Genomic DNA, 23644 nt, shown 5'->3' with positions numbered 1-23644 from the left:
TTGCTCAGGACTCCCTCCAACCTGTCCTTGAACACTTCTAGGGTTAGTGTCATGGAAACACTGCTAAAGACAGACATTTTTTGACTCAAGGAAGGAGTGATTTTATTCTACTTACTTGCAAAGTAGCCCTTTTTTTGGGCATAGAATACTCCAAGGCCACACAGCACCATCACCAGAGCCACAATTACTACAGCCACAATGATACCGCTTACATTAAGGTCATCTGTAATTATAAAGCAGAAGTCCTATGTACTAAATTGTAAAAATTTCCACTGGCTGGATTTTTCCCTAATTACCACAGACATTTTTGTATCTATAGGTGGGCTTTGGCCCAAGATGCATAAGTTAATTAGTAACAGTTAGATGTATTTAAGCGGTAAAAAAAAACCAATGTGCCACAGCCACTTTAACAGAAGTGCTTGGTATGCATCAACTGCTTAGTTTGGGTCAAAAGTAAGGAAAGAATAAGAAAGACAAAGGGATACATATTCCTTATCATATCTACCCCAGATAAGTATTACCCAAGTCATATGTCTCTGAGGAAAAACATCTTGAAATTTTTGTAAATGTTAAGCAAGTTTTTTCATATAGTTATTTGCTTAACACAACTGAAACAGCTGATGGCAATTGAGTTCCACTTCTAAAGAACTCTTCAAATAAGTTTTTTGAAATGCAGTGATTTTTACATTTTTAAATAGCAAGGCTTTAAAAATACAACACAGTAAAGCTGAGTTGCCTGAAGTTAAACTCTACAGCAGGCTACTGAAACGTCTGGCCATTTTTATTTTTAAGGTGATGGCTTGACTTCAACCATGACAAAGACCACAGCCATATCCTGATATACTAAGAGCTTCAGAATATCACACATTTTAGGAAAACCAAAATTATCAAGAACCAGAAACATTTTCATAGGTTTTTGTTATGTTTCCAATTATTTGGATCCTAACTTTAAGCATATTTTAATATATGGTTGGGATTTTTTACCCCAAAACCTAACAAATGTTTGCACAATTTAGGGTGACAGCAATTTAGGACTTAGTGCATATTTTCACAAAGTGATTGTATCTCAGTAGCTTGAGGAACATTTGCCCATAATCCACCAAGAATGCAGGAACAGCCATGACACAGTGATTTTCAGCTAAGTTCCATGAAAGCACCATATGGAACTTTGCAGTTCTGTGTGCTGCTTTATGGAACACTTGGCCAGGATCTTCCCTGTAGTAGTTACTAGGATTTGTTATCACTTGCTTTCCTATGATATCTGCAAGAACCAGTTGTATATTTCGCAAAAAAACCCCTCACACATTTTGGGTTGTTACAGACTGTTACATTAAGATTTCCCATGAATGAATCCCAAAAGGGAGGCTTTATGTGAAGAAAACACCCCAGTGGACTGGCACACTCTTCTGTAAGCCTTCCACAAAAGCATTTGGAAATATTAAAGTTCTCATAGGACTGATGATCTTCTGTGAATTCAGTGTTTAGCAATCTAAGCCCTAATTATGGTGATAAGGAACTTATTATTTCTCCTCCCCCCAAATGCCATAATCAAATAGAAATATTTAATTCAATCTGGTCTTACGTTCTTAGTTGTACCATGCAATGACATAAATCCTACTGCAAGACTGTTTTCCACCATTATTTTCTTTAATACATACCAACTTGCATTCGCTTCACTGAGCATTTCTGAGATAATCCAATCCCATTGGAGGCTTCACAGAAATACTCTCCAGTGTCATTCTTTGTAACTGTATTAAACAGCTGTTAAGAAAGAGTCCAAAACCATTATCAGAACAGGGGAAAAAAATCGTGTAGGATAGAAATTTTGACATGTTAATGTAGATTTGTTTGTTTTAAACAAATGAAACCCAAAAAACTCTGAAGGCAAGTAAGAAATTCTGATCCATTTCAACCTTGTAACAGCTCCCTGGTCACATTCCCTGGTCCTTCAACTTCTGCTTGTTGCTTAAGAGGTTCCTTTAGATGGACATTTAACTCAGTGGAGTGTATCTACAAGGAATTAATTTTCAGTGGACCAGAACTTTCCAATAATATCCACTTTTTTAGATATGCTCTAATTTCAGAATACCTGAAATCAAACAGTTTCTTCATTTTATCAAAACAACCCCATTAACTGTTCCTTCAAAAAACTTGTCACATACTACTTACGATGCATTGTCAACTGAAATTTTTCAGAAGTAAAGAGTTGTTTGGGTGGTTCTCAACCCTCCAAAAATGCACTTTGTCTTCTTCCAACAGAGAAATGCTAAACCATACTATTTATCAAATACTACTACTGTAAAAATGAAAATGAAATGAAAATGAGACTGTGGCAGGACATCTCCCCCCACCACAGAAGATCTTATCTGTTGCTTGTTAGTTGGTGTAATAACTCAGAGCATCTTGCTCTCACACGAGCCTCACATGAGCCTTGGTGAAGTAACTCAATCAGGACAGTTTATCTTGCAGTGAATTATTTCATTGCCATGGGATTGATGCTTTCAGCTGACAGTAAACATCTTGCTGTGGAAGCAGATATGGAAAGACAAGCTGGAATTTCTGACTGACATACACTTCACTTTACAAATTATAAAAGCTACACCATATTTTCACAAAGCAGAAATGTTCTGCACATTCTCTGGAAATGTGTGGGGTCTCCCCCCAAAGTCAGGACCCCACTTTGTGGTTCCTCTCCTGGGGGCTGAGTGTAAGGACAGTGTGTATGCTATCAGCAATTCGGTGGTAAGTTACAATGACTCCTAACCTATACTGTTTCCTTGCTAGCTGTAATACAGGTACCTTAATGTCATGCACACTTTTATGTAATCTACAAGTAGTTCTTTTATTTTACACTGTGTAACAAATAACTGTTTAAGGCCTCTTGTCTGTTACTTTCTGTTAATTCAATAAGTAACTCATTTTATAATAGACCAAACTGTCTACTTAAGAACTTGTGAGCCAGAGCGATTTAGGTGCAGGTCACCTAAGTAGAGCTGCTGCAAAGAGTCTAAGCCTAAGGCAGGGCTTTTCTAAAGCTCTCACTTGATCTGTAACAAGGAGATAGATAGAAAATGACCTCATGTCAGTTCCAGTATTTCTAATTTCCCAATTATTAGACTTGTTAACTGTTTCTTTTTAATGTATGCCATACTTTGATATTTTCAGAAGTGATTTGGAAGTTTGACTAGTCCACCTGATTTCTGTGATTGTTTTCAGAACATCTAAATGCTTAGTCATGCTTCTGTTTCCATGTTTGATTTTGCACAAGAGTAGTGTTCTTAGAACAACTCTTCTGCAAAATCTCAGCTCCTTAAGTAGCATCAAGTTCTTTTGAAGGATCAGCTAACAGGGGAAGAATGAGAGAGACAGCCAGCTCTGAAGGAAAATAGAACCCAACACCACAAACCACAAAACAAACTACAACTAAAATGAAGAACTAAGCTTGCTTACAGTCCCAGCTCATTCCCCCTGACTTCACAGGTGCTGAATGGGAACTTGTAAATGGCAGTGGATTGCAGAGATTCTGTACTGCCCTGAGTGCTGCACTCCCCTTTAAGTGTATGAAGCTACTATTCCAAATTCAGGGTTCTGTCAAATATATCTCTGTTGCCATACCAAAACCTCATTCTCACCTGGCACTAGTTTACCAACTGACAAGGCAAAATTTTTTATGCATTTCTAGACTCAGTTATCACTACTGCAGCCTGGCACCTCACCCAGTTTGTGTGTATCATTCAATGTCTATGGCTTGTCACTGGTTTGAGGCAGAAACCACCTTCTACATTCCTCAGCACATTTCAGCATGACATTAACCTCCAGCAAAGACCTTGTGAATTTTCAGATTCAGACCCCTGTGTGTCATTTTACTGAACAGTAAATTTGGTCTCCTTGATAGCTGTCTATGACAGAGTTGGTTATTACACTTACCAGAGTGCCAGACTTTTTATTCATGGTGTAAGTTATGTTTGCTGCTCTAGCACTGCCTGTTCCTGTCTTCTCCAGCAAGGCAACACCATTCTTGTACCACTGGTACTCCGATGGAGGGGAGCCCTCAGTTTCCTTACAACTCATCTGCACGACCGTTCCTGTCATTGCGGAGCTGGGTACCTCACACACCGGAGTAGTCGGAGCAACTGGACAGTGAAATTGAACTTGTTACACATGTACTTATACTGTCCACATCTGTCAGAGTCTGAAATAGTCCATGCCTCAAACATTGATACAAAGTTTTTCCCATTATAACAAAAATTGTATAAAGAAGCTACAACCAAAGAAGCCTCCCTGACGATAGCTGACTGGGACTTCGGACTGAAAGTCAAAGTGCTGAGATTAAATAAAGTGAAAACTCGTTCTTCAATCACCTGAAACAAGCAAGTAAACAAGGAAAAGAATGTAAGCCAAACCCATCAGCCGTGCTAAGAATCATCTTGGGCTTGCTTTGGGGTGAGGGAGGCTGTGGCCTGTCACTGATGGTGGAGACAGGAATGTCACATATACACAGCGAGGTTCATGCAGCAACAGCCAGAGTTTATTGATGTGTGCCCTCTTTGTGTGGGCTTTGAATTTCCCATGCTTACAGATATTATTGGTCAAAGGTCTTAACTCTGCCCAGCTCACTGGCCAATGATACAGGTGCGTTCCTGGTTCAAAGGGATTGGCTGGGGTGCCCTTGTTTGAACTCGAATTCAGCATATCACCTTAAAACTTGGGGACTTGTTTTCTCCTTATTCTCTAACGAGCTAGGCTGGTTGAGTTGGTATCTGTTGTGGCCTAATTATCTGTGCAGCTATAGACCAGCTATAGCTGTCACAGTAGCCCACAGACCCATTTGTTGGGAGCAGGTTTGCAGAGATTTCCCCCCAACCAAGGTGGGGAGAGGAAGTTTTGGTGTGTTGTAACCTCTGCTCAGGGGCAGGGAACCCATCCTCCCTTACACGAACTGGCTATGGAACCCCCAACCTTGGCAAGGCCACATCCATGGGACATTCATGTGAGAGGCAGATGAGGGGGTGCCTTAATCCATCAAAGGCCCCCTAAAGTGCTCCCCAGAGTCATTCCTGAAGCCTTGCACCACAGGACTGCATGTGATGCAACAAACCCAGAGTCTGTTGTAAGGGACAATGGCAAACTCCCCCTGCCCCCCAAGGCAGGTGCCTGGGTTTTCCTAACCAGACTGAGTGTATATTAACCCATCAGATTCTCTGCATTTCTTCTTCACCACCAAGAAGACCAGCTGGAGAGGATCAGTGAAACATCATTGGGATTTTCCTTATTCTGTCCCTGTTACTCTCTGTCCCTCACAGCTATTTTTTATTTCTCTCTCTCTCCTTCTCTCATATATTTACTATTAAATAAACCCCATACTATTGTCACTGGCATTTGGTCTCATTTGCACCTTGATTTGGGCAGGGGCATTTCTAAGAACTTTGCTAATGGGATCATGACAACATGACAGCAGGCTGACAGTCATTGTGAGGAGGTGAGCACTTGATAACTACTACATCAATGAAATGAAGTGTAGGAGAAGGATTGGAAGGCACAACCCTGCTACTGAGAGCACAGTAAAATTTATGAGTTGCTAAAAATGAAAGTGGTGCTTACTGCCAGCCTCCCCCCACCATATGCTGTGTCATCCTCTCTCCAATCTGTTCACTTTCATCCAACCCCAGAGAGTTTGTTTCACTTTGTTTCTTTTATGCAAGAGACGGGATAACTTGGAATCTGTAGTCCAGCAATTGGTCCCTTCCCTACCTTATTATTTGAAAACAGAAGTGAGGAAGAGGAAAAAGAGTTTTTATATTAAAAGGAGTAAATTTCTGAGAAGTGAATGTCAGAAAGATTCACTGAGACATCAGCAGTCATCATAGGCACTTTATAAACCCCAGTCTGAGGACCAAAACCAATTGGTTACTACATTCCAGTTTAAATTAAAAATGAACATTCCCCTACACAGATGAAGGAAAACTGTTTGTTCCCTCTCCTATGAAGATGAACATATCTTTTTTGATTTTTAATATGTGAACAGAAAAGAAATTAAATTTTTTATTTTTTGGTACTTAACATTATATAGAAGAAAAATAATGGTGAAGAGGCATCCATGGAAGATGGCTCCCCAGTAGGCATCACCATCTCTCCTGTAAATAAAGTCCACTGATTGCCAGCTCTCTGGCTGTCACTGCACAAAAACTCTCTCCTTCCAAAACCAGGAGGAGATTGTAGCATCTTGGAACGAACTTCTGCTTATGAATATTTGATAAGTGTTGACAGATGCTGACTTTCCAGTGCCAAACACCATGATCATCTTATCCAGATTCTCAGTCACTGAGCGATTTCAATTTAGAGAACCAAAACTCACTTTGATTTCATAAAACCCTAGTTATGTCCCTTTCTAATACAAGTGTGACTTTTGCCAAGCTGTTTTGTGATGTTGTAGAATGTTCATGTGCAGGTGTGTTTATAAACCCAGCCTGAAGAAGACCCAAAAACCCAGCAGCCACACACTGTGTGGACAGCCCTACCTTCAACATCCCAACACCCCATCATCCAGTTTCTTTAAAAAGCCTAAGTAATAAAGGGTGTACCCAATACTGTGAGAGTAATTGTAGCCTCTCCCAGGCGTTGCCCCTCTTCACTCTTGGCACTGATTTCACAGCGGTAGGTCCCAGAATCCCTTCTGGTCACGTTCCTAATTCGGATTCCTGTATTCAGCATCTCTGCTCGGCCTCGAAGATCACCTTCAGGGAGAACAGACAGAGAGGTTTCTGCTCTTTGCTTACAGAATCATAGAATCACAGAGTGGTTTGGATTGGAAGGGACCTTGAAGATCATCTTGTTCCATTCCCACTGCCATGGGCAGGGACACCTTCCACTAGACCAGGTTGTTCCCAGCCCCATCCAACCTGGTCTGGAACACTTCCAGGCAGGGGCAGCCACAGTTTCTCTGGCCAACCTGTGCCAGTGCCTCACCATCCTCCCAGGGAAGAACTTCCTTTGTATATTTCCTCTGCATATCTAACATAAATTTCCCCTCTTTCACTCTGAAGCAAATATCTGTGGCTCATTGGCTTATTCTGAAATCATGTGCAATTTATTGATATTTTATGTCATAATATACATGAAACTATTGCTCACTTGTTCAGTGTTAGTTACCTATCAGCAAAGAGCAATATGTAATTCCCTTCTCAAAACAGTATGAACCTTCCATTTAGTCCAAAAACCCACCCTCAATTCAAAATACCTCCATCTGCCATACATTATTCACTTGGAAGATGGAATGCATTTTTCTGCAGGTGTTTCAAGAAAATATGTACAGCAGTAGTGAGGTGACTGAAAGATACCCCTTTCCACTAGACACATGGCAATCACTAACTTAATTACCTTAAAAAAAAGTTGTGTGACCACAGCAGAATATTTGACATTTTAACTTGGCAAGAAAAACTTGATGGATTTAGCAAAAATACTGCTATCAAACTTCTAACAACAAAGAAGTTTTTTTAATTCTACAGCTTATTATGAAATTTACATGCACACACAGAAGCATGAGTTCCAGTGTTTCTCTAAATTAAATATATGCAGGAAAAAACCAAGTTCATCAAGGTCAACACATCTTCAAGCTCTACAAACTAACAAAAATCTCTGTGCTTTTATTTTACTTCTCAGCCTTCGTTTATTGTGTAAGTGTAACAGAGACCCATATGTTCTCCAACACACAAAGCTTAAGTAACTCCCTTTTAAAACATACAATGAGAAATTCTACTTCTGAAAAGAATACAAATAATTTATAATATACAGCTGAGTTTATATTTTATGTATATAAAAAATGCTGCATTATTCATATCTAAGCCTCCTGCTTTACAGGAGGCTTCAGAAACCTCTTTTTAGGATAGGAGTGCAGAGCCTGCAGTAGTTAGTAGTTCAGGGGAGTTTACATCCGCATGTAATTTCATTGCTGAAAAATCCCAAGAAATCTGCAGTACCATATCTTAGTCTTTAATTTTATTCTATTTAACTTAATTAAAAGGTAACTAATAATTGATGATTTTATAAAATATGCCTTTTTTCCCCCCAGAGAACAATTCTCTTTCTCAAAACGACAGCTCTTCTATATGAACAACCAAGAGCTTTCTTGTTCAGTCTTATTCTTGGTGGTGTTCCCCACGAAAGAGTCAGTAGCTAGAGAATGACATGTTGAACCATCCATTTGCAGTACTGTACCTGTAAATTCACTGTTGTAGTAGACAAATGAGACTCCTTGAGATTGGATTTTCTTCCACTCTATTCTTAAACTCATCCCTTTTGAAAATTTGTGTTTGCAACTAAGAATAGCCTCTAGAGGGAAGAAAAAAAAATAAAGACAAAAGGGAAAATTAGAGATTTTAGTATTGTGTTGGTATACATTCTGGCTCCGTGAAATTCATGTTCCTTCTTCAAAAGAACTTGTACAGTCAGCAATGGCCAGATCTACTTCTCAAAGTGATGCTTCTCCAGATTTACACACACACAGGGGGGAAAAAAGAAAACAGTAATGTTCCTATACGTCAGTGGCTTTTGGGTCAAACTTCAGATGCTGGGGATTCCCATGCTGGATACAGTTTATTACTTTTCCCATGTAATATGGGAATATCTACTTTATCAATTACATTCTTTATTACTACCCTCATTTTAGTTTAAACATTTCTGAGCAGATCACCCTTAAAAAAGGGGACTCTGACCCTGTTACAAACATATTTTTTGAATTACCATTCTGAATTCAGTCTCAATAGCTTTTCTGTTTAAATGTGTAACTTATTGGAGATGAAAAATATTCCAGTAAGATGGTTAAAGAAACAAATGCAATATAGACCTTGCTACCTGTAAGCTACTAATTTTCCAATACAGGCCACAATATCCAGAGCAAAAGCCTTTATAGTTTTGACAAGGCCTGTCTAGCTTTCATAATGCCAACATGCACTGCTCAAACATAATCAACCATCATCCTCCTTTCCAGTCTAAACAAATGAGGCTGGAAGGTAATTAGGAGCTACAGACAGTTCTACTCCCTTGCCTTTCAGAGTCTGATTTCCTAGGTCTGCTCTGAAAAGAAACAAAAACCCCAGACTGGTAGCCTTGGTGATACCTCACAGGGGGAAAAAATATCCAGACTTGAAAGAAAAATTGAGGCAGGAGGGCATTCCTTGCCAGAAACATGTTACACGTGCACTGACTGTTTTGAAAAACATACTGTGCACTCAGGAAGTCTGAGGTTCCTGACTTCAGGTTGAGTGTATGGGTGGAGGCTTCCTGAATCTTAAGATTTGCTAGTTTCCTTCCCATTTTGTTTTTATATCCTTCTAACAAAGAAAAAACATCAGTCAAGCTCAGCTTGCTTTTGCTACTGGCCTTGTGACAGCTGGCTTGTCAAATGAGCTGGTCTCTATTAGCTGACACAGAGACAGCTCAGCTGAAGTGTTCTCAGCTGAACAAGTCACCTCTGTCTCAAATGAGCTGTCCCTTTCTCTCATGCCACATGTTTCTGTTTCAGAAAAAAGCCTAGCACTGATGCCCACCCACTAATCTTATTCAGAGAAAAGGAATGGATGGAAGAAAGGGAGTGTGCACAGAACAGAGACAACATAATAAAGGTGTCCTTAGTTATAGCTCCCCTCTCCTGCTTTTCCCCATAATAATGGAGTCAGGGAGCAGTATTTTCCAGACTTGCATTAAGGTAGGTCCACAGGATACTGTGCATCAGCACTGGTACTGCTAGGCCTGCAAAAGCCCTCTGGAATCTTGGAGAGATCTACACAGTATTTAAATTGGATTTACGTCTGGTCTGGAGACTATAATTGGTGATAGAATTATAGAATATCTCAAGTTAGAAGGAATGCCAAGAATCAGGGAGCCCAACTCCCTGCTCCTTGCAGAACTACTAAAATAAAACCATGACTAGGAGTGTCACCTAGATGCTCCTTGAACTCTGTCAGGCTTGGTACCATGACCACTCCCCTGGGAACCCTGTCCCAGTGCCTGACCATTCTCCTCTACAGTAAGAGGAGTTAGAGGAGAAAAGGAAAATGCATTCAGAGCAGCTGCACTCAGTGGAGTAACTGTCTATTGGCCCCACCATCCCTTAGTGCTGCTCCACAGGGAGAACTTGGCTTGGCATCTGGGCTGTGCTAAACTGATTCCATTCAATGTACAAATAACAAAAGAAAAAATGCAAGCCATACTCCATATAAAAAGACAGAACCTAATCAAGCTTTAATGTTAGCTGCAGCATTTCTCTCTGCTTTTGCCTGCCTTGAGCTCTAAATGCATTCTGTCAAGAGAAGAATACTTAACAGAAGTCCAGATGACAGTTTTAGAGACCTCTAAAATATTTGATTATTACCTCAAGAAGCTGAATAAGGTTTAAATCTCAGAGAACAGTTTTTTTGATCCCAAATTCCCACCTCTCTTCACTCAGACCAAATTCAAAAAACAAACCCACATAACAAACCTCACACTACAGTACTCCCCTTTCTCATCTACCCAGCAAATAGGTTTTCTTCTTTTCCTCTGCAAGTTCTCCACCTCAATATTAGAAGTAATTTGCTATTTTATATATGACACATATATAAATACATATATAACTATGTAAATAGCCATTACAGCTACTGACAAGTAAAAATAGCCATTAAATTATTGTTACTTACAATTAACTAACATATCTGTTCTTTCTAGTCCTTCACTTTTCTGTCTTGTAAGATATTTAATGTTTCTCCTTTCCATCAGCTCCCATAATATTGTGTGGAAGGAAACCAGGCAGAAGTTACAGGACTGACAAACAAGTCATAGAACCACAGAACAGGTGAGGTTGAAAAGGATCTCTGGGGTCCACCTGGGTCAACCCCACCTCGAGTAAGAGAAAATGGGAACAAGACCAAGATAAGGCAGAATCAATGGAAAGAGTAGGCACAAGACCCCTCAGGAAAGAGGAAGAAAGCATCAACAGCTGCACAGCTTCTGTATACACAGTTTGCATGTATTGTGTATATATTAAAAATTATCACAACAATGCCTATACTGTACCTTTGAACTCCTCTGCTTTTACATTTTTGTTATCTGTTTCAATGGAGATTCCAGACACATCAGGATCTGCAAAGGGACAGCAGAAAAAGACAATTCAGCAATAAACATTTGTGATTTCACACAAAACACATTGCTTGTGCTTTGGCAGCTACAAGCAATATTTCTGAGACCTCCTCACACTGTACAAGTTAGACATTGCCTACGAGAAAGAGTAAAAACTAAGAGCTAGACCAGGGCTGGCCTTGAACAGTTCATCTTTTTTCTCCAGGTTCTGGCATCTGTAAAAATTAAGTAATTCTTTTTTACAATGGCATAATGACATTAACATGTAAGAAGTTCTATATAAACAGTAAACATTTTATGCTATGGTATTGTCTGTTTATAACTGGGGAGACATCTATTAATCCATAACTAACACTGCAAGGAGCACTTGTACAGTCCCCCCACCTCCGGTAATTTCAAACAATATTGAGACAGAACTCAAATTTAAATTGGTTCCTCACACTCATGTATTGGGAACACTGAAATTCCAGAAAGAAGAAGTGAAATACCCACTAGACCTACACCAACCCCCACCCAGCTCCCAGGAGTTGGGCATGGGTATTACAATTAATCCATGTCTGGCTAGCAAGTGCTTAACAACAGCTGAACACAGTTCTTTACACAGGTCTACTTTTTTTGTTTTTCCCCAAAAGCATCTCAGGTTCTCTTGGTTTAGTTCTCTTTAGTTTTGAAGACATCACAGACACTTCTAATGCAGTCTGTTTCCTCCGTCTGCATCAGCCAACTGAACAATTGCTATGGTGGATATGGACAAGAACTGAGAACATGTTTCCATCAATGTTTAGAAATTTGACTTGGTTAAAAACAATCTTCTTTTGACTGATAGAAACTAGGAAAACAGCAAAATTAGATGCTCTTAAGCACACAGACCTCCTTTGTCCATCCCTAAATAATTTCTCTTTCTCCTGCCTAGTGGGGAAAGAGTTGCACACACCCTAGCAGATTAATATATAGTCTTGACCTGAAGGCACAAAACAAATTAACAATTTCTTGATTCTTATGGCTGTCTTTTAACAGTTGATTACTTTTGTTGAAGTTAGTGCCTCACTTCTGCTTTGAGTGAGTCCATTTGGGCTTTCAGTGCTCAAAGTTTTGTTTGTTTGAAGATATCATCATAGGATCTCAGAATGGTTTGTGTTGAAAGGGATCTCTAAAGATCATCTAGTTCAAGCTCCCTGCAAATGAGCAGGAACATCTTCGACATGAGTAGGTTGCTCAGAGCCCTATCCAGCCAAACCTTGAATGTTTCCAGGGATGGGGCATCCACTCCCACTCTGTCTTTGGGTAATATGTGTCAGTGTTTCACCACTCTCACTATAAAACCTTTCTTCCTTGTATCTAGTCTGAATCAACTCTCTTTTAGTTTAAGCCATTACCCCTTGCCCTAACCCACAACAGGCCCTACTAAAAATTTTGTCCACATCTTTCTTATAAGTCCCCTGTAAGTACTGAAAGGCTGCAATAAGGTATTCCCAGAGCCTTCCCTTTCACAGGGTGAACAACACAAATTTTCTCTGACTGTTTTCACAGAAGGCATGCCATATCCCCAAAATCATTTTAGTGGCCCTCTGGCCTGGCTCCAGCAGGTCCCTGTCCTTGCTGTGCTGGGAGCCCAGAGCTGGATGCAGCCCTGCAGGTGGGGTCTCAGCAGAGGGGCCAGAGGGGCAGAATCCCCTCCCTGCCCTGCTGCCCACAGGGCTCTGGATGAGCCCAGCACACGGGGGGCTCTGGGCTCCCAGTGCACACGGCCAGGGCATGTTCAGCTTCTCACCCACCAGCACCCCCAGGTCCTTCTTGCAGGGCTGTTCTGTTCATCCCCCAGACTAAACTGATACCAGAGGTTGGCCTGACCCAGGTGGAGCACCTTGAAGTCAGTCTTTTTAAACATCATGACATTCCAATAGGCCAGTTCTTGAGCTAGTCCAGGTCCTTCTGGATGACAATCAAATCCTTCAAGTGTGGCAACAGCACCACTCATCTTGGTGTCATCAGCAAATCTGCCGAGGGTGCGCTTGGTCCCTTTGTCTATGTCAATTATGAAGACATTAAAGAGCACTGATCCCATCCACCAGAGTACCCTATCATAGTTTTCTTCTCAATTAAAGATCATTCCTTACGGTTTAAGTCATTCATTCTGTTCCGATGCCCTTTTTCCTACTTAAATTACTAGAGATTTTTTCAGCATCCTTTAAAAATACAAATTACAGTTCTACAGGTATCTGTAACCACTGCCTCAGAGGCATGGAGCAACACTCAGAAATGGTTTCTGAGGCCCTGGCACTGTACCAAGAGTTCAGTCATCCATTCACTGTATATTGTGGTGGCTTGACCTTGGGTGGCTGCTGGACACCCACTCAGCTCCTCCTCCTCAACATGACCAGGGAGAAAATAAGATTAAAAATCTCATGGGTCAATAGAAAGACAGGGAATCAGGGAGTTTAGTTAGCAGTCACCATCACAGGCAAAACAGACTAAATTTAGGGAAAAAAATTAAATTTATTGCCAGTTTAAAACAGAGTAAATGCAGTAGTTGTGGGAATGTGCTCTTCTCTGCTGCTCCTTCCTCTGCATGCTCTCCTGTACTCCAGCATGGGCTGCTTTCTATAGGTCACAGTTACTTCCAGGAGCCTGCTCCAACATGGATTCTCTGTGGTGCTTTCTTGCTATCTTACATTCCCTTCCAAATACATGTTCAACAATTCTTGTGTCTAAAAGAACACAGCCTCACCTGACAGTGTAAAGTGAATTTTCATGTGTGCAATTACCAAAAGATCCAAATTGTGTATAGCTATCCTGTCTGTAATATGTTTCAATTTTATCCACTTTATGTTACCCCAAAAGTTACAATCAGAAGTTTATAATATGAAATAAATAAGACATGAAGAATTCTAGCAATGACAATGAGAATACTGAAATAGCAAAAGAATATTTGCACTACAAATAGCACTTAGAAATTTTTTCCATCCCTCCAAGAAAAGAAAACTTTCTTACTGAACTTTAAAGAAAGAAATTTTAAAAATCCTCTGTATAAGCCCCCTCACACCCTGTTGAAACTGGAGGAGGAAACCATTTCTCCAGCTTCTCCCAAAGCAACCATTTCTCCTGCAAGTCCATACATAGCCCAGCTCTTTTTTGATCAGTCTAGGTCTAGAATAGCCTGGAATCAGCAAGTAATTTTCTTTTTAACCTATTAGGTCCTATTTAGATTTACGGAAAAAAAATTATTGCATGACTTTTACCCAAACCATATTTCTAGAACAATACCCCCCTTGCCCCCTCTTTTCCCCTATTCTAGATGCCAATAGTTGACAAATCACATTTATCTATTGAAATAACATCTTCCTTCATGATGGGGAGGAGCATTTTATTCTGAGACTGCCAGCAGCTAACGCTTGATAACACTAAAAGGAAGCCTTTCTAGGTGTCCAACATGTGGATAAAACCATTTATAAATTATTGCCTCATCAGCCTCTTCTCTCTGGACACAAAACAGCTCTAGTACATGCAATTCACCACTGTATTACATTCTCTGTTTCATGGCCCTGGAAATTTCTCTGCTTCTCATTAATACAGGCGTCATGCAGCTCACTGTCATGATCAAAATATTCAGAGAATATGAAGCCACAAAAGGAAAATGCATTTTATGACTTCTGGGGCAGGACCATGATATTTACCTTCCACTATGGAAGTCATTACAGAATTACTTTGAATGCTTTTTATTGGGAGCTTGCAACTGCAGAAAGTCCATATTTACCCTTCCAACAAGGGATTTATAGAATACATGAAGATTCTATTATACAATACAATTAAGGAGAAAAGTATGAGAAAGAGGGGGGGATGGGGAGAGAAAGAAGTTCAGTGTACACACAGCCCTCCTCCTCCCACACACAAACCACACATATACATGACCCTTTTTAAAAAGCTGTAAAGTTCAAACAGTAATGTAACATGGTGCAGAGACAGCTGACTATATTAAAACCATTATAGATTCTAATCAAGCAGAAAGACAGAAGAGGTCCTTAAAGCTAGAGCATCTCTTCCCTTAGACATCCTTCGAGAAATGTCTGTGCCAAATATTCAGAATCCAAGTCTTCAGCTTTGGATTTTAATTCGCCATATAAAGAGCAATAGTGAAAAGATGACATATTAGGGTACCAGTAAACCTTTTATTCAGGCTGCTTTTTAAAGACCAGGAAAAAAAATAGAAAAAAGAAAAAAAGTTGCTTTTACATGTCAGTAGCTATGTTTGTTTAGAAGTAAACTCCAAAAAACCACACTTTCCATTTGATAAACACACACAGCTGTAAACCGAAACTACTAGCTAGACGAATCATTAAGGAAAAACATTAGTCAAATCAAATCAAAAGAAACAGTGTGCCTGGAAGAAATTACATGAGAACAGAATCAAAACAAAGTTATAAGCACAAGAGAAAAAACAGTCTTGCATTTGTTTTGCCAAGTTCTAAACAACAGGTGGTCTAAAGGAAAGTTTAACAAAGGGTTTCTGAGGATACTGTAAATTTAGGAAGTCCAGCATCTCAAGAATAAAGCCAATTCTCTTACTGAAGTCCCTGAAACAGAATAGGAAACCAGACATCTGTTTGGTGCTAGCATCCTTCAGACGTGACCACTTCAGGATAAAGCCTCAGCTACAGAATTAGGTGCTGATGCAAACTTCTCAGCCATGAAACTACCTACCACAAGGCACTCAAATGATACCTGGGGTTTTGCCATTGTCACATCATTTAAGCACACCTATTTTGGCTCCCTTTTTGCCATACTTCACAGAATCACAGAATCACAAGGTTGGAAGAGACCTTCAAGATCATCGAGTCCACCCCATGCCCCAACACCTCAACTAAACCACAGCACCAAGTGCCACATCCAGTCTTTTCTTAAAAACACATCCAGGGATGGTGACTCCACCACCTCCCTGGGCAGGCCATTCCAGTATTTCATCACTCTTTCTGTGAAAAAATTTTTCCTTATATCCAGCCTATATTCCCTTTTACACAGCTTGAGACTGTGACCTCTCATCTGTCAGTTGCTGCCTGGAAAAAGAGACCAACCCCACCTGGCTCCAGCCACCTTTCAGGAAGCTGTAGAGAGTGATAAGGTCACCCCTGAGTCTCCTTTTCTCCAGGCTAAACACCCCCAGCTCCCTCAGTCACTCCTCACAGGGTTTGTGTTCCAAGCCCCTCTCCAGCCTCGTTGCCTCCTCTGGACGCGCTCAAGCGTCTCCAGGTCCTTCCCAAACTGAGGGGCCAGAGCTGGACACAGCACTCAAGGTGTGGCCTCACCAGTGCCAGGTACAGGGGAAGAATGACCTCCCTGCTCCTGCTGGCCACACTGTTCCTAACACAGGCCAGGAGCCATTGGCCTTCTTGGCCACCAGGGCACACTGCTGGCTCATGTCCATGTCAGCCAGTACCCCCAGGTCCCTTTCTGCCTGGGCACTGTCCAGCCACACTGTCCCCAGCCTATAGTGCTGCAGGTGGTTATTGTGGCCAAAATGCAGTACTCAGCACCTGGACTTACTAAACTTCATCCCATTGGACTCTGCCCATCCATCCAACCATTCCAGGTCTCTCTGCAGAGCCCTCCTACCATCCAACAGATTGACACACTCCCAGCTTGGTGTCATCTGCAAATTTACCAATGAAGGACTCAATCCCCTCATCTATGTCATCAATAAAAACATTGAACAGAACTGGCCCCAGCTCTGACCCCTGAGGACACCACTGGTGACTGGCCCCAGCTGGGTGCAGCACTGCTCACCACCACTCTGGGCTTGGCCATCCAGCCAGTTCCTAACCCAGCACAGAGTACCCTGTCTAAGCCCTGGGCTGCCAGCTTTTCCAGGAGTGTGCTGTGGGAGACAGTGTCAAAGGCCTTGCTGAAATCCAGGTACACAACATCCACAGCCTTTCCTGCATCCACCAGATGGGTCACTTGGTCATAAAAGAAGTTCAAGTGGGTCAAACATGACCTACCCCTCCTGAACCCCCGCTGGCTGGGTCTGATACCCTGGCCATCGTGCAAGTGCTGTGTGATGACACTCAGTACAAACTGTTCCTTACCAGGCACTGAGATCAGACTGACTGGCCTATAATTTCCAGGATCCTCCACCCACCCTTGTTGTGAATGGGCATCACACTGACCAGCTTCCAGTCCTCTGGAACTTCCCCAGTGAGACAGGACTGTTGGTAGATGATGGAGACCTGCTTCTCAGGCTCATCTGTCAGCTCCTTCATCACCCTGGGATGGATCCCACCTGGTCCCATGGATTTATGAACATCCAAGCAGCTCAGCAGTTCTCTAGAAGTAGCCCACAGACTGCATAGTCCATAAAAGGGGAAGAGGAAGGAAAAGCTGCCTACCTTTGGAGAGCACAAGTTATGAATTATCAAAAAACACCCAGACTAATAACTCCCATTCTTCTTAGTAGTCCAAGATGTGGCTGCTACAACCCAAAGGCTACCAGCCCTGTTTGGAGTGGCACCAGCAGGCTGGACCATTTTAACTCTGACAGCTGTTGACAGGCACCCAGGGCTCAGACACACCACTCTTCCCCACCCACTCTTCTGTCAGGGTCTGTGTTTAGCAGCCTTCCCCTTCCATCAGCTCTGCTTGGTGAATGCCAACCTCTGCCAGTGCATGCTGGAGAGAGACTGGGAGTATTCACAGCTGGAAAGGAAGAGAGAGAGGGAGGGAGGGAGGGAAGGAAGGAAGGAAGGAAGTGGCGGAAGGAAGGAAGTGGTGGAAAGAAGTGGTGGAAGGAAGGAAGGAAGTGGCGGAAGGAAGTGGCGGAAGTGGCGGAAGGAAGTGGCGGAAGTGGCGGAAGGAAGTGGCGGAAGGAAGTGGCGGAAGGAAGTGGAAGGAAGTGGTGGAAGGAAGGAAGGAAGGAAGTGGCGGAAGGAAGGAAGTAAGTGGCGGAAGGAAGGAAGTGGCAGAAGGAAGGAAGGAAGGAAGTGGCGGAAAGAAGGAAGGAAGTGGCAGAAGGAAGTGGTGGAAGGAAGGAAGTGGCGGAAGGAAGTGGAAGGAAGGAAGGAAGGAAGGAAGGAAGTGGCGGAAGGAAGTGGCGGAAGGAAGTGGCGGAAGGAAGTGGCGGAAGTGGCGGAAGTGGCGGAAGGAAGGAAGGAAGGAAGGAAGGAAGGAAGGAAGGAAGGAAGGAAGGAAGGAAGGAAGGAAGGAAGGAAGGAAGGAAGGAAGGAAGGAAGGAAGGGAGGGAGGGAGGGAGGGAGGGAGGGAGGTGTGTGGGGAACAGGGAGAGTGGCAGAGATCAAGTAGAAATGTATCACCCCTTCCAAGGTCCCCAGTGATGTCTCCCTGCTTCCCTTCATCTCGTCTTCTTGGCAATGAAGGTCATCCACCAAAAAGTCGTAGAATCCAATGGATAATTATACATTTGGGCAGTTGAGAACACAGGGGAACCTCCTGGTGGGCAGTGGGCAAGTTTCACACTGTCCCTTGCAAGACTGAGGATCTGTTGCATCACGTAGGATCATGTGCAGTGCAGGGTCTGGGGACCCCTTTGGTGAGGGGCCTTTGATGAGCCATGACACCCCCTCAGTTGTCCCTCACACAGATGTGGCCTTCCAGGGGTGGAAGGCCCCACAGCTGGGCCAGTCTGCCCAGTGGAGGATGGGTGTTCACTGCATCTGGCCAGAGGCCATGCCACACACCCAAAATCTCTCCTCCTTCCCTGCTTTGGTGTAGGGATCTGTGTGAGCCTGGCAGCAGAAAAACCTGGGGCTGGGGCTTCTACCCCAAAGGTGCTGGGCTGGGCCCTGTGGTGGATGCTCTTCCAGATGCTTCACACAATAATGTCTTTTTATCTCAATCTGCCTTAGGTGGTTAAACCACAGTTCAGGGTTTTCAGTCAGGAGGCCCATCCAGGGTGGGCTTTGCTGGTGCAGTGTTGTTATTGTTATACACCTTTGCTGTAATAGGCAAAAGTCCTTCATAAAGATGTTTAAGCCATAAATCATAACATTTCAGTCTCCAACAAGGTCCCCGCTATCCATTCTGTGACCCTGTGATTAAGTTAACAACATAAACACAGCATTAAGACCTCAAATTTTGAACAAGAGCTAGAGGAAGTTATCCCACATCACTGGAAGGAAAATAGGCAAAAACCCCTGAATTTCAGTCACTCAGTTACCTTAATCCTTAGCTTTGTGGGGACTGTTAAGTGAAATCTGGAAAGTCAGCACATCCGTCATGGTGTTTTAGTCTTAGTTTTCAAGTTAAGAAAAAGAAAAAAAAAAAGAAAAAGTCTTTAAAGTAAAAGTAACAAAAGACTTTTGTTAAGACTTTTGAAGCTTCCAGAGCCAATTATCTAAAGTTATCAGTGGGAGTCCTAAGAATTTAAGGTCATGGTAATGGTTAATTTCATTTCAGAGCCCCAAGGACAGTTGGCTCTGGAAACACAAAACTTGAAGTGCTTGTAGAGAAGAAAGTGGAAGGGAAAAAAAGTCAAGTGGCGCAGGGCAAGAAAGCAAGAGATTATGTAGGTCAGCCTTTCTGAAAAACTGAACACAGAAGTACAACAATTTTAGATAAACTCAACAGCCTCCTAAGTGCTTTCAGTAGTCCCCAACACTGAAAGAGTACTTCATGAGAGGGGGAAATACTGAGGAAAAATTATAATTTAATTTTTTATAATTAATAATCAAAATGTAAAATTTAATTCCCTTCAATGTTTATATTACTTCCTTCTTTTCTACTCACAGAAGAGAGGAAGGGTTTGAATGCACAGAATGCACAACTTGCAAAGGTTCAATGTAGCATGGAGTTTATTCCAACAGAGAGACACCACAGAAAGCATATGCTGTTAGCCAAATAAATATTTATAGCTCTCACTTTTACAAGTCTCAAAACACCAGTACTCCTCTTGTCTCCATGGCAATTCAGAGGGAGCTTCTGCAAATGGGGGATGGGGGTTTAAACTAGTCAGGCTCTCAAAAAAAGCCTATTTTCCAGCCATCTCCTGGTCCTGCTCAGCAATGGTTTCCACAGCAACTCATCGGCAGCTCAAAGACAGCTTATAAATGCAGTGAGAGCCTATAGCTGCTTCAGCTGTTGCCTATTTTAAGATGCATCAGGATGCTGAGAACATGTGTCTAGTGCCACTATTTTTCAATAGACTATGTGAATAGGCCATTGGTGTAGAAGCCCCTTACCACTGCTGTCCCACCCCCCTCATATCACACAGAGCAAAGCTGAAGCTGGACAAACAGATTTCCCTTTGCATTTCTAGGGGTAACAATCCAGCAGAAACAGGTGTTTCCCTGTGCAAACACCTAGTGAAACTGCATAATGTAATTAAATTTGCAAAATAAAGCTTGGTACCCAGGGCAAACCAGCGTGTCCCTCTGAAGTCAGTAGTACCAAGACTGATTTACATCAACTGTAAAATCAGCTCTGAAGCACAAGAAAGTTGGAAAACTAGAAGAAACAAACAATACCCCACCACTCCCCAGATGAACACAACCATTCTGGCCCCCAGTTTGTGACAGAGATCTCTGAAGTCTCCCACAACCTTTAAGTGACTTTTGCTGGAATTGCCAAACAATTTGGAAAGAATAAACGCTTTCATGAAGTCATCTCATTTATAAACCTATAAATACACACATTATTTATCTTAAAATCCTGAAAACAGATTTTGTTTACTTTCAAACTGTATCAACCAGTATTACTTACAATTCCAGTATACTCCATATGAAACTTGAGCCCTTGCTCATTCAGAACCAGTGAAGTCAGACAAGTTCCCAAACTGTTGGAGCATGTTTCCAGATGTTTAGGAGGAACACCTTGACAGTATAATTTAAAATTGTTCTAAGTAAATACATTGGTAAAGTGAGGGGGTGTTTCATCCTGTAGTTAGTCCTCTTAATTTAAGCTGAAACCGAATTTCCTGTTCATCATAGAATCATATAATGATTTGGGTTGGGAAAAACCTTAAAGATCATCCAGTTTCAACCTGTCTGTCATCCTCAGTCCCTCTCAAATGGATCTTCTCAACAACACCTTTTTGATTAATCTCAATATTACTACAAAACACACTGCAGAGGATGAGTACATACAACACTGTATTAAGTTCTGGCTTCTAAAGGTATAGGAGTAGCTAACTAACCAGAACTATGCACAGAAAATCTCTCAAATAGCAGGCAGGATAGCTAATTTGGCCAACTACAAACAAATGTCTCATTTGCAGCAAAGTATAACGACCAAGTCAGCATTGCCACCTTATATCCCACTCTGTTCCACCAATGAAGGAGATAAAACATCTGAAAGAGTTTAATTTTTTAAAAAATCCCATTCTCTCTGAAGCCAATATTGACCTAGAATATTCTTCTATATGCAATGTGTGTAACTCCTTGAGGTGAGTTTTTAAAAAGGGTGTTACACATGCTTTTTCTCATTCAAATTTTTCTGACTTTGGGACACACTACTATGACTTCATTCTATTTAGCATGCCCATTTAAAAGAAAAAAAATCCTCCAACACTAGTAGGCTGCTCTCTAAATATTCAGCAAAGGTCTTGTGCAATGCTTTGTGAATTTAGGACTTCTGAGGTGTTTCCAGTAACTGGAGGTGGGAGTGGTGGTTTCACTTGTGTAAATGTCACTTGAACCATGAATTTTAGGACTGCATCCTATTAGACAGCACAGAACTTAGTTTTAAAGCTTTTTGTCCTCCAGACTAAAGACCAGGTTCTTTGCCAATATGAGCAGGGAACATGATTTCCAGTTCTCACAGCTAAAAGAATATTGTGAACCCTTCCTAAAATCCAAATGCAATGGCCAAATTGCTCATCCCATTTTCATTCACAAGTTCTTTTACATTGCCAAGGTTGCTCAATAGTCCCTTCCTGGCAGAAGCAACTAACAGCCATGTTTGATGACCAGTACCTTCAATCAACTTTGTAGTTTAGAGTATGAATGCATATTTTAAATTTTAATTCTACAGGCCTTTAATAGATAATTTAGTTGTTTAATGCCAAATTTTATAGAAACATCTTCTGTCATATTTGAACCAGACAAGCTACTCTAATTCCATTAAGGCTAACACATACCAAGAGAAGCTACAGCAAACAGAAGATGTTTTTCACACTCTAAGGAGAAGGTTGATTAGAAGAAATCCTCCGGAAGGTAGAGCTAGGAACAATAGGTCACAGTATAAGAGATGCCAAGTTTTCTTTAAAGGGGACAAAGAAAATTAAAACACCCAACTACAAAACACTGCAGTCTTCATCACAGTAAAAGCTACACAAGCAAAGCAGCATACAGGTATTCAGATTAGAAAACATTAGAACAATACTGGTAAGTTAGACAGGAAACAGGAACGAACAAACTCTATGTCTTATCTATTTTTAAATCAAGCATAAGTTTTAACTCAGTGATCATCCCAGCTTTCCACAGGAAAGATGTTTTAGGAGCCACATCCTCTAAAGTACTTCCCTGATGAAACAGTTTACAGCTTTGCACCAGAAGAAGGGAAAGCTCAGTACATGAGCCAATATTCACAATTCAGTGGTTTGCTCCTTCATGTAATGGGATTTGATGATCTTGTCTGCAGGTACTTACACTAAGCTGTTTCACTGTTGCAAAATTGTCTTAAAGTGATTTATTATGGTAGTGTATTCCACAATCCTCGGGTCTGTGCCCAAAAATGGGGATTGTATCTTTAAGACCCTGTAGCCCAAGACCTGGTGTGTGGGGGACCAGGGAGATGACGAGTATTGCTTTTGTATGAGCATTTTTAAAAGCTCCTGCGCAGCATTTTCATGGCTCTGTGCAGCGTGGGTTTTGCTGGGCTGGTTTGGTTTTTGGATCAGCCAAAAAGCTTTTCCTTTCCTTGGCTTGGAGATGCTGCAGTAGCAGCCTTTGGGCTCCCTTAAGGTGACCTGAGCAGCTCCTGGTCAGAGACCAGGGACATTGTGTCAGCAGGAGCAGAGCTGCCCTGCTCCGATGGAAGCCAGACTCCATGAACCATGCCGAGCTGGGAAGAAAACACACTGAGAGGCTCCAGCCCAGCTGCTTTACCTGCTGTGGTCTGCTGTACTTTGTCCTGGGGAGAAGGCTGATGCCAGATGAGCCACCAGGCCTCCGTCTGCTGCTGGAACTGCTCCGTGAAAGCTTCTGCCTTCCCAAGACAGAAGCTGACACCATCCCGTATTGCATGTTGAGAGCAGGTAATTTCTGGAATTTTGGGTCTTTGTTCCAGTGTGTTGGGGGTGAAATCTAACAGTTTGATATCTAGCAGTTATTTACTTTTTCCCCTGCCTTGAGGACATTCTGTTTGTTAACCACACTTGTTGTGTGTTTGTTTTTTTTTTTTCATCTATTAGTATTCATTTCTATTGCTGGAAAGGAATTGCTGGAATCCTTTAGAGGAGGCAACTCATTCCAGTGTTCTTTAAATTGTCTCAAACTGAGACAAAAATAAAACCAAAAAAAAGTCAGCAATCCTGCAATTCTATAAAAAGACAATAAAAATATTTTTTAAAGCCATGATTTCTTTTTAT

The 23644-nt window shown here is 41.7% G+C and overlaps 1 protein-coding gene across 1 annotated transcript in view; it reads right to left on the bottom strand.

The window, feature by feature from the left end:
• The window catches only part of JAM2 (junctional adhesion molecule 2), a 43323-nt gene that overhangs the window by 6958 nt on the left and 12721 nt on the right, over positions 1-23644 (bottom strand). Inside the window, exons 2-7 of the mRNA XM_059873058.1 lie at positions 11050-11115; positions 8215-8328; positions 6582-6734; positions 3928-4133; positions 1659-1761; positions 116-223 (exon numbers count right to left, since the gene is read on the bottom strand). Of these exons, the coding sequence (XP_059729041.1) occupies positions 116-223; positions 1659-1761; positions 3928-4133; positions 6582-6734; positions 8215-8328; positions 11050-11115 (750 nt within the window). The remainder of the gene's footprint in view (positions 1-115; positions 224-1658; positions 1762-3927; positions 4134-6581; positions 6735-8214; positions 8329-11049; positions 11116-23644) is intronic.

This window comes from Haemorhous mexicanus, chromosome 2 (assembly GCF_027477595.1).
Source record: "Haemorhous mexicanus isolate bHaeMex1 chromosome 2, bHaeMex1.pri, whole genome shotgun sequence".
Taxonomy (NCBI): Eukaryota; Metazoa; Chordata; class Aves; order Passeriformes; family Fringillidae; genus Haemorhous; species Haemorhous mexicanus.
Note: the sequence above shows the minus strand (reverse complement) of the source record. Positions and strands in the feature narration are given on the sequence as shown.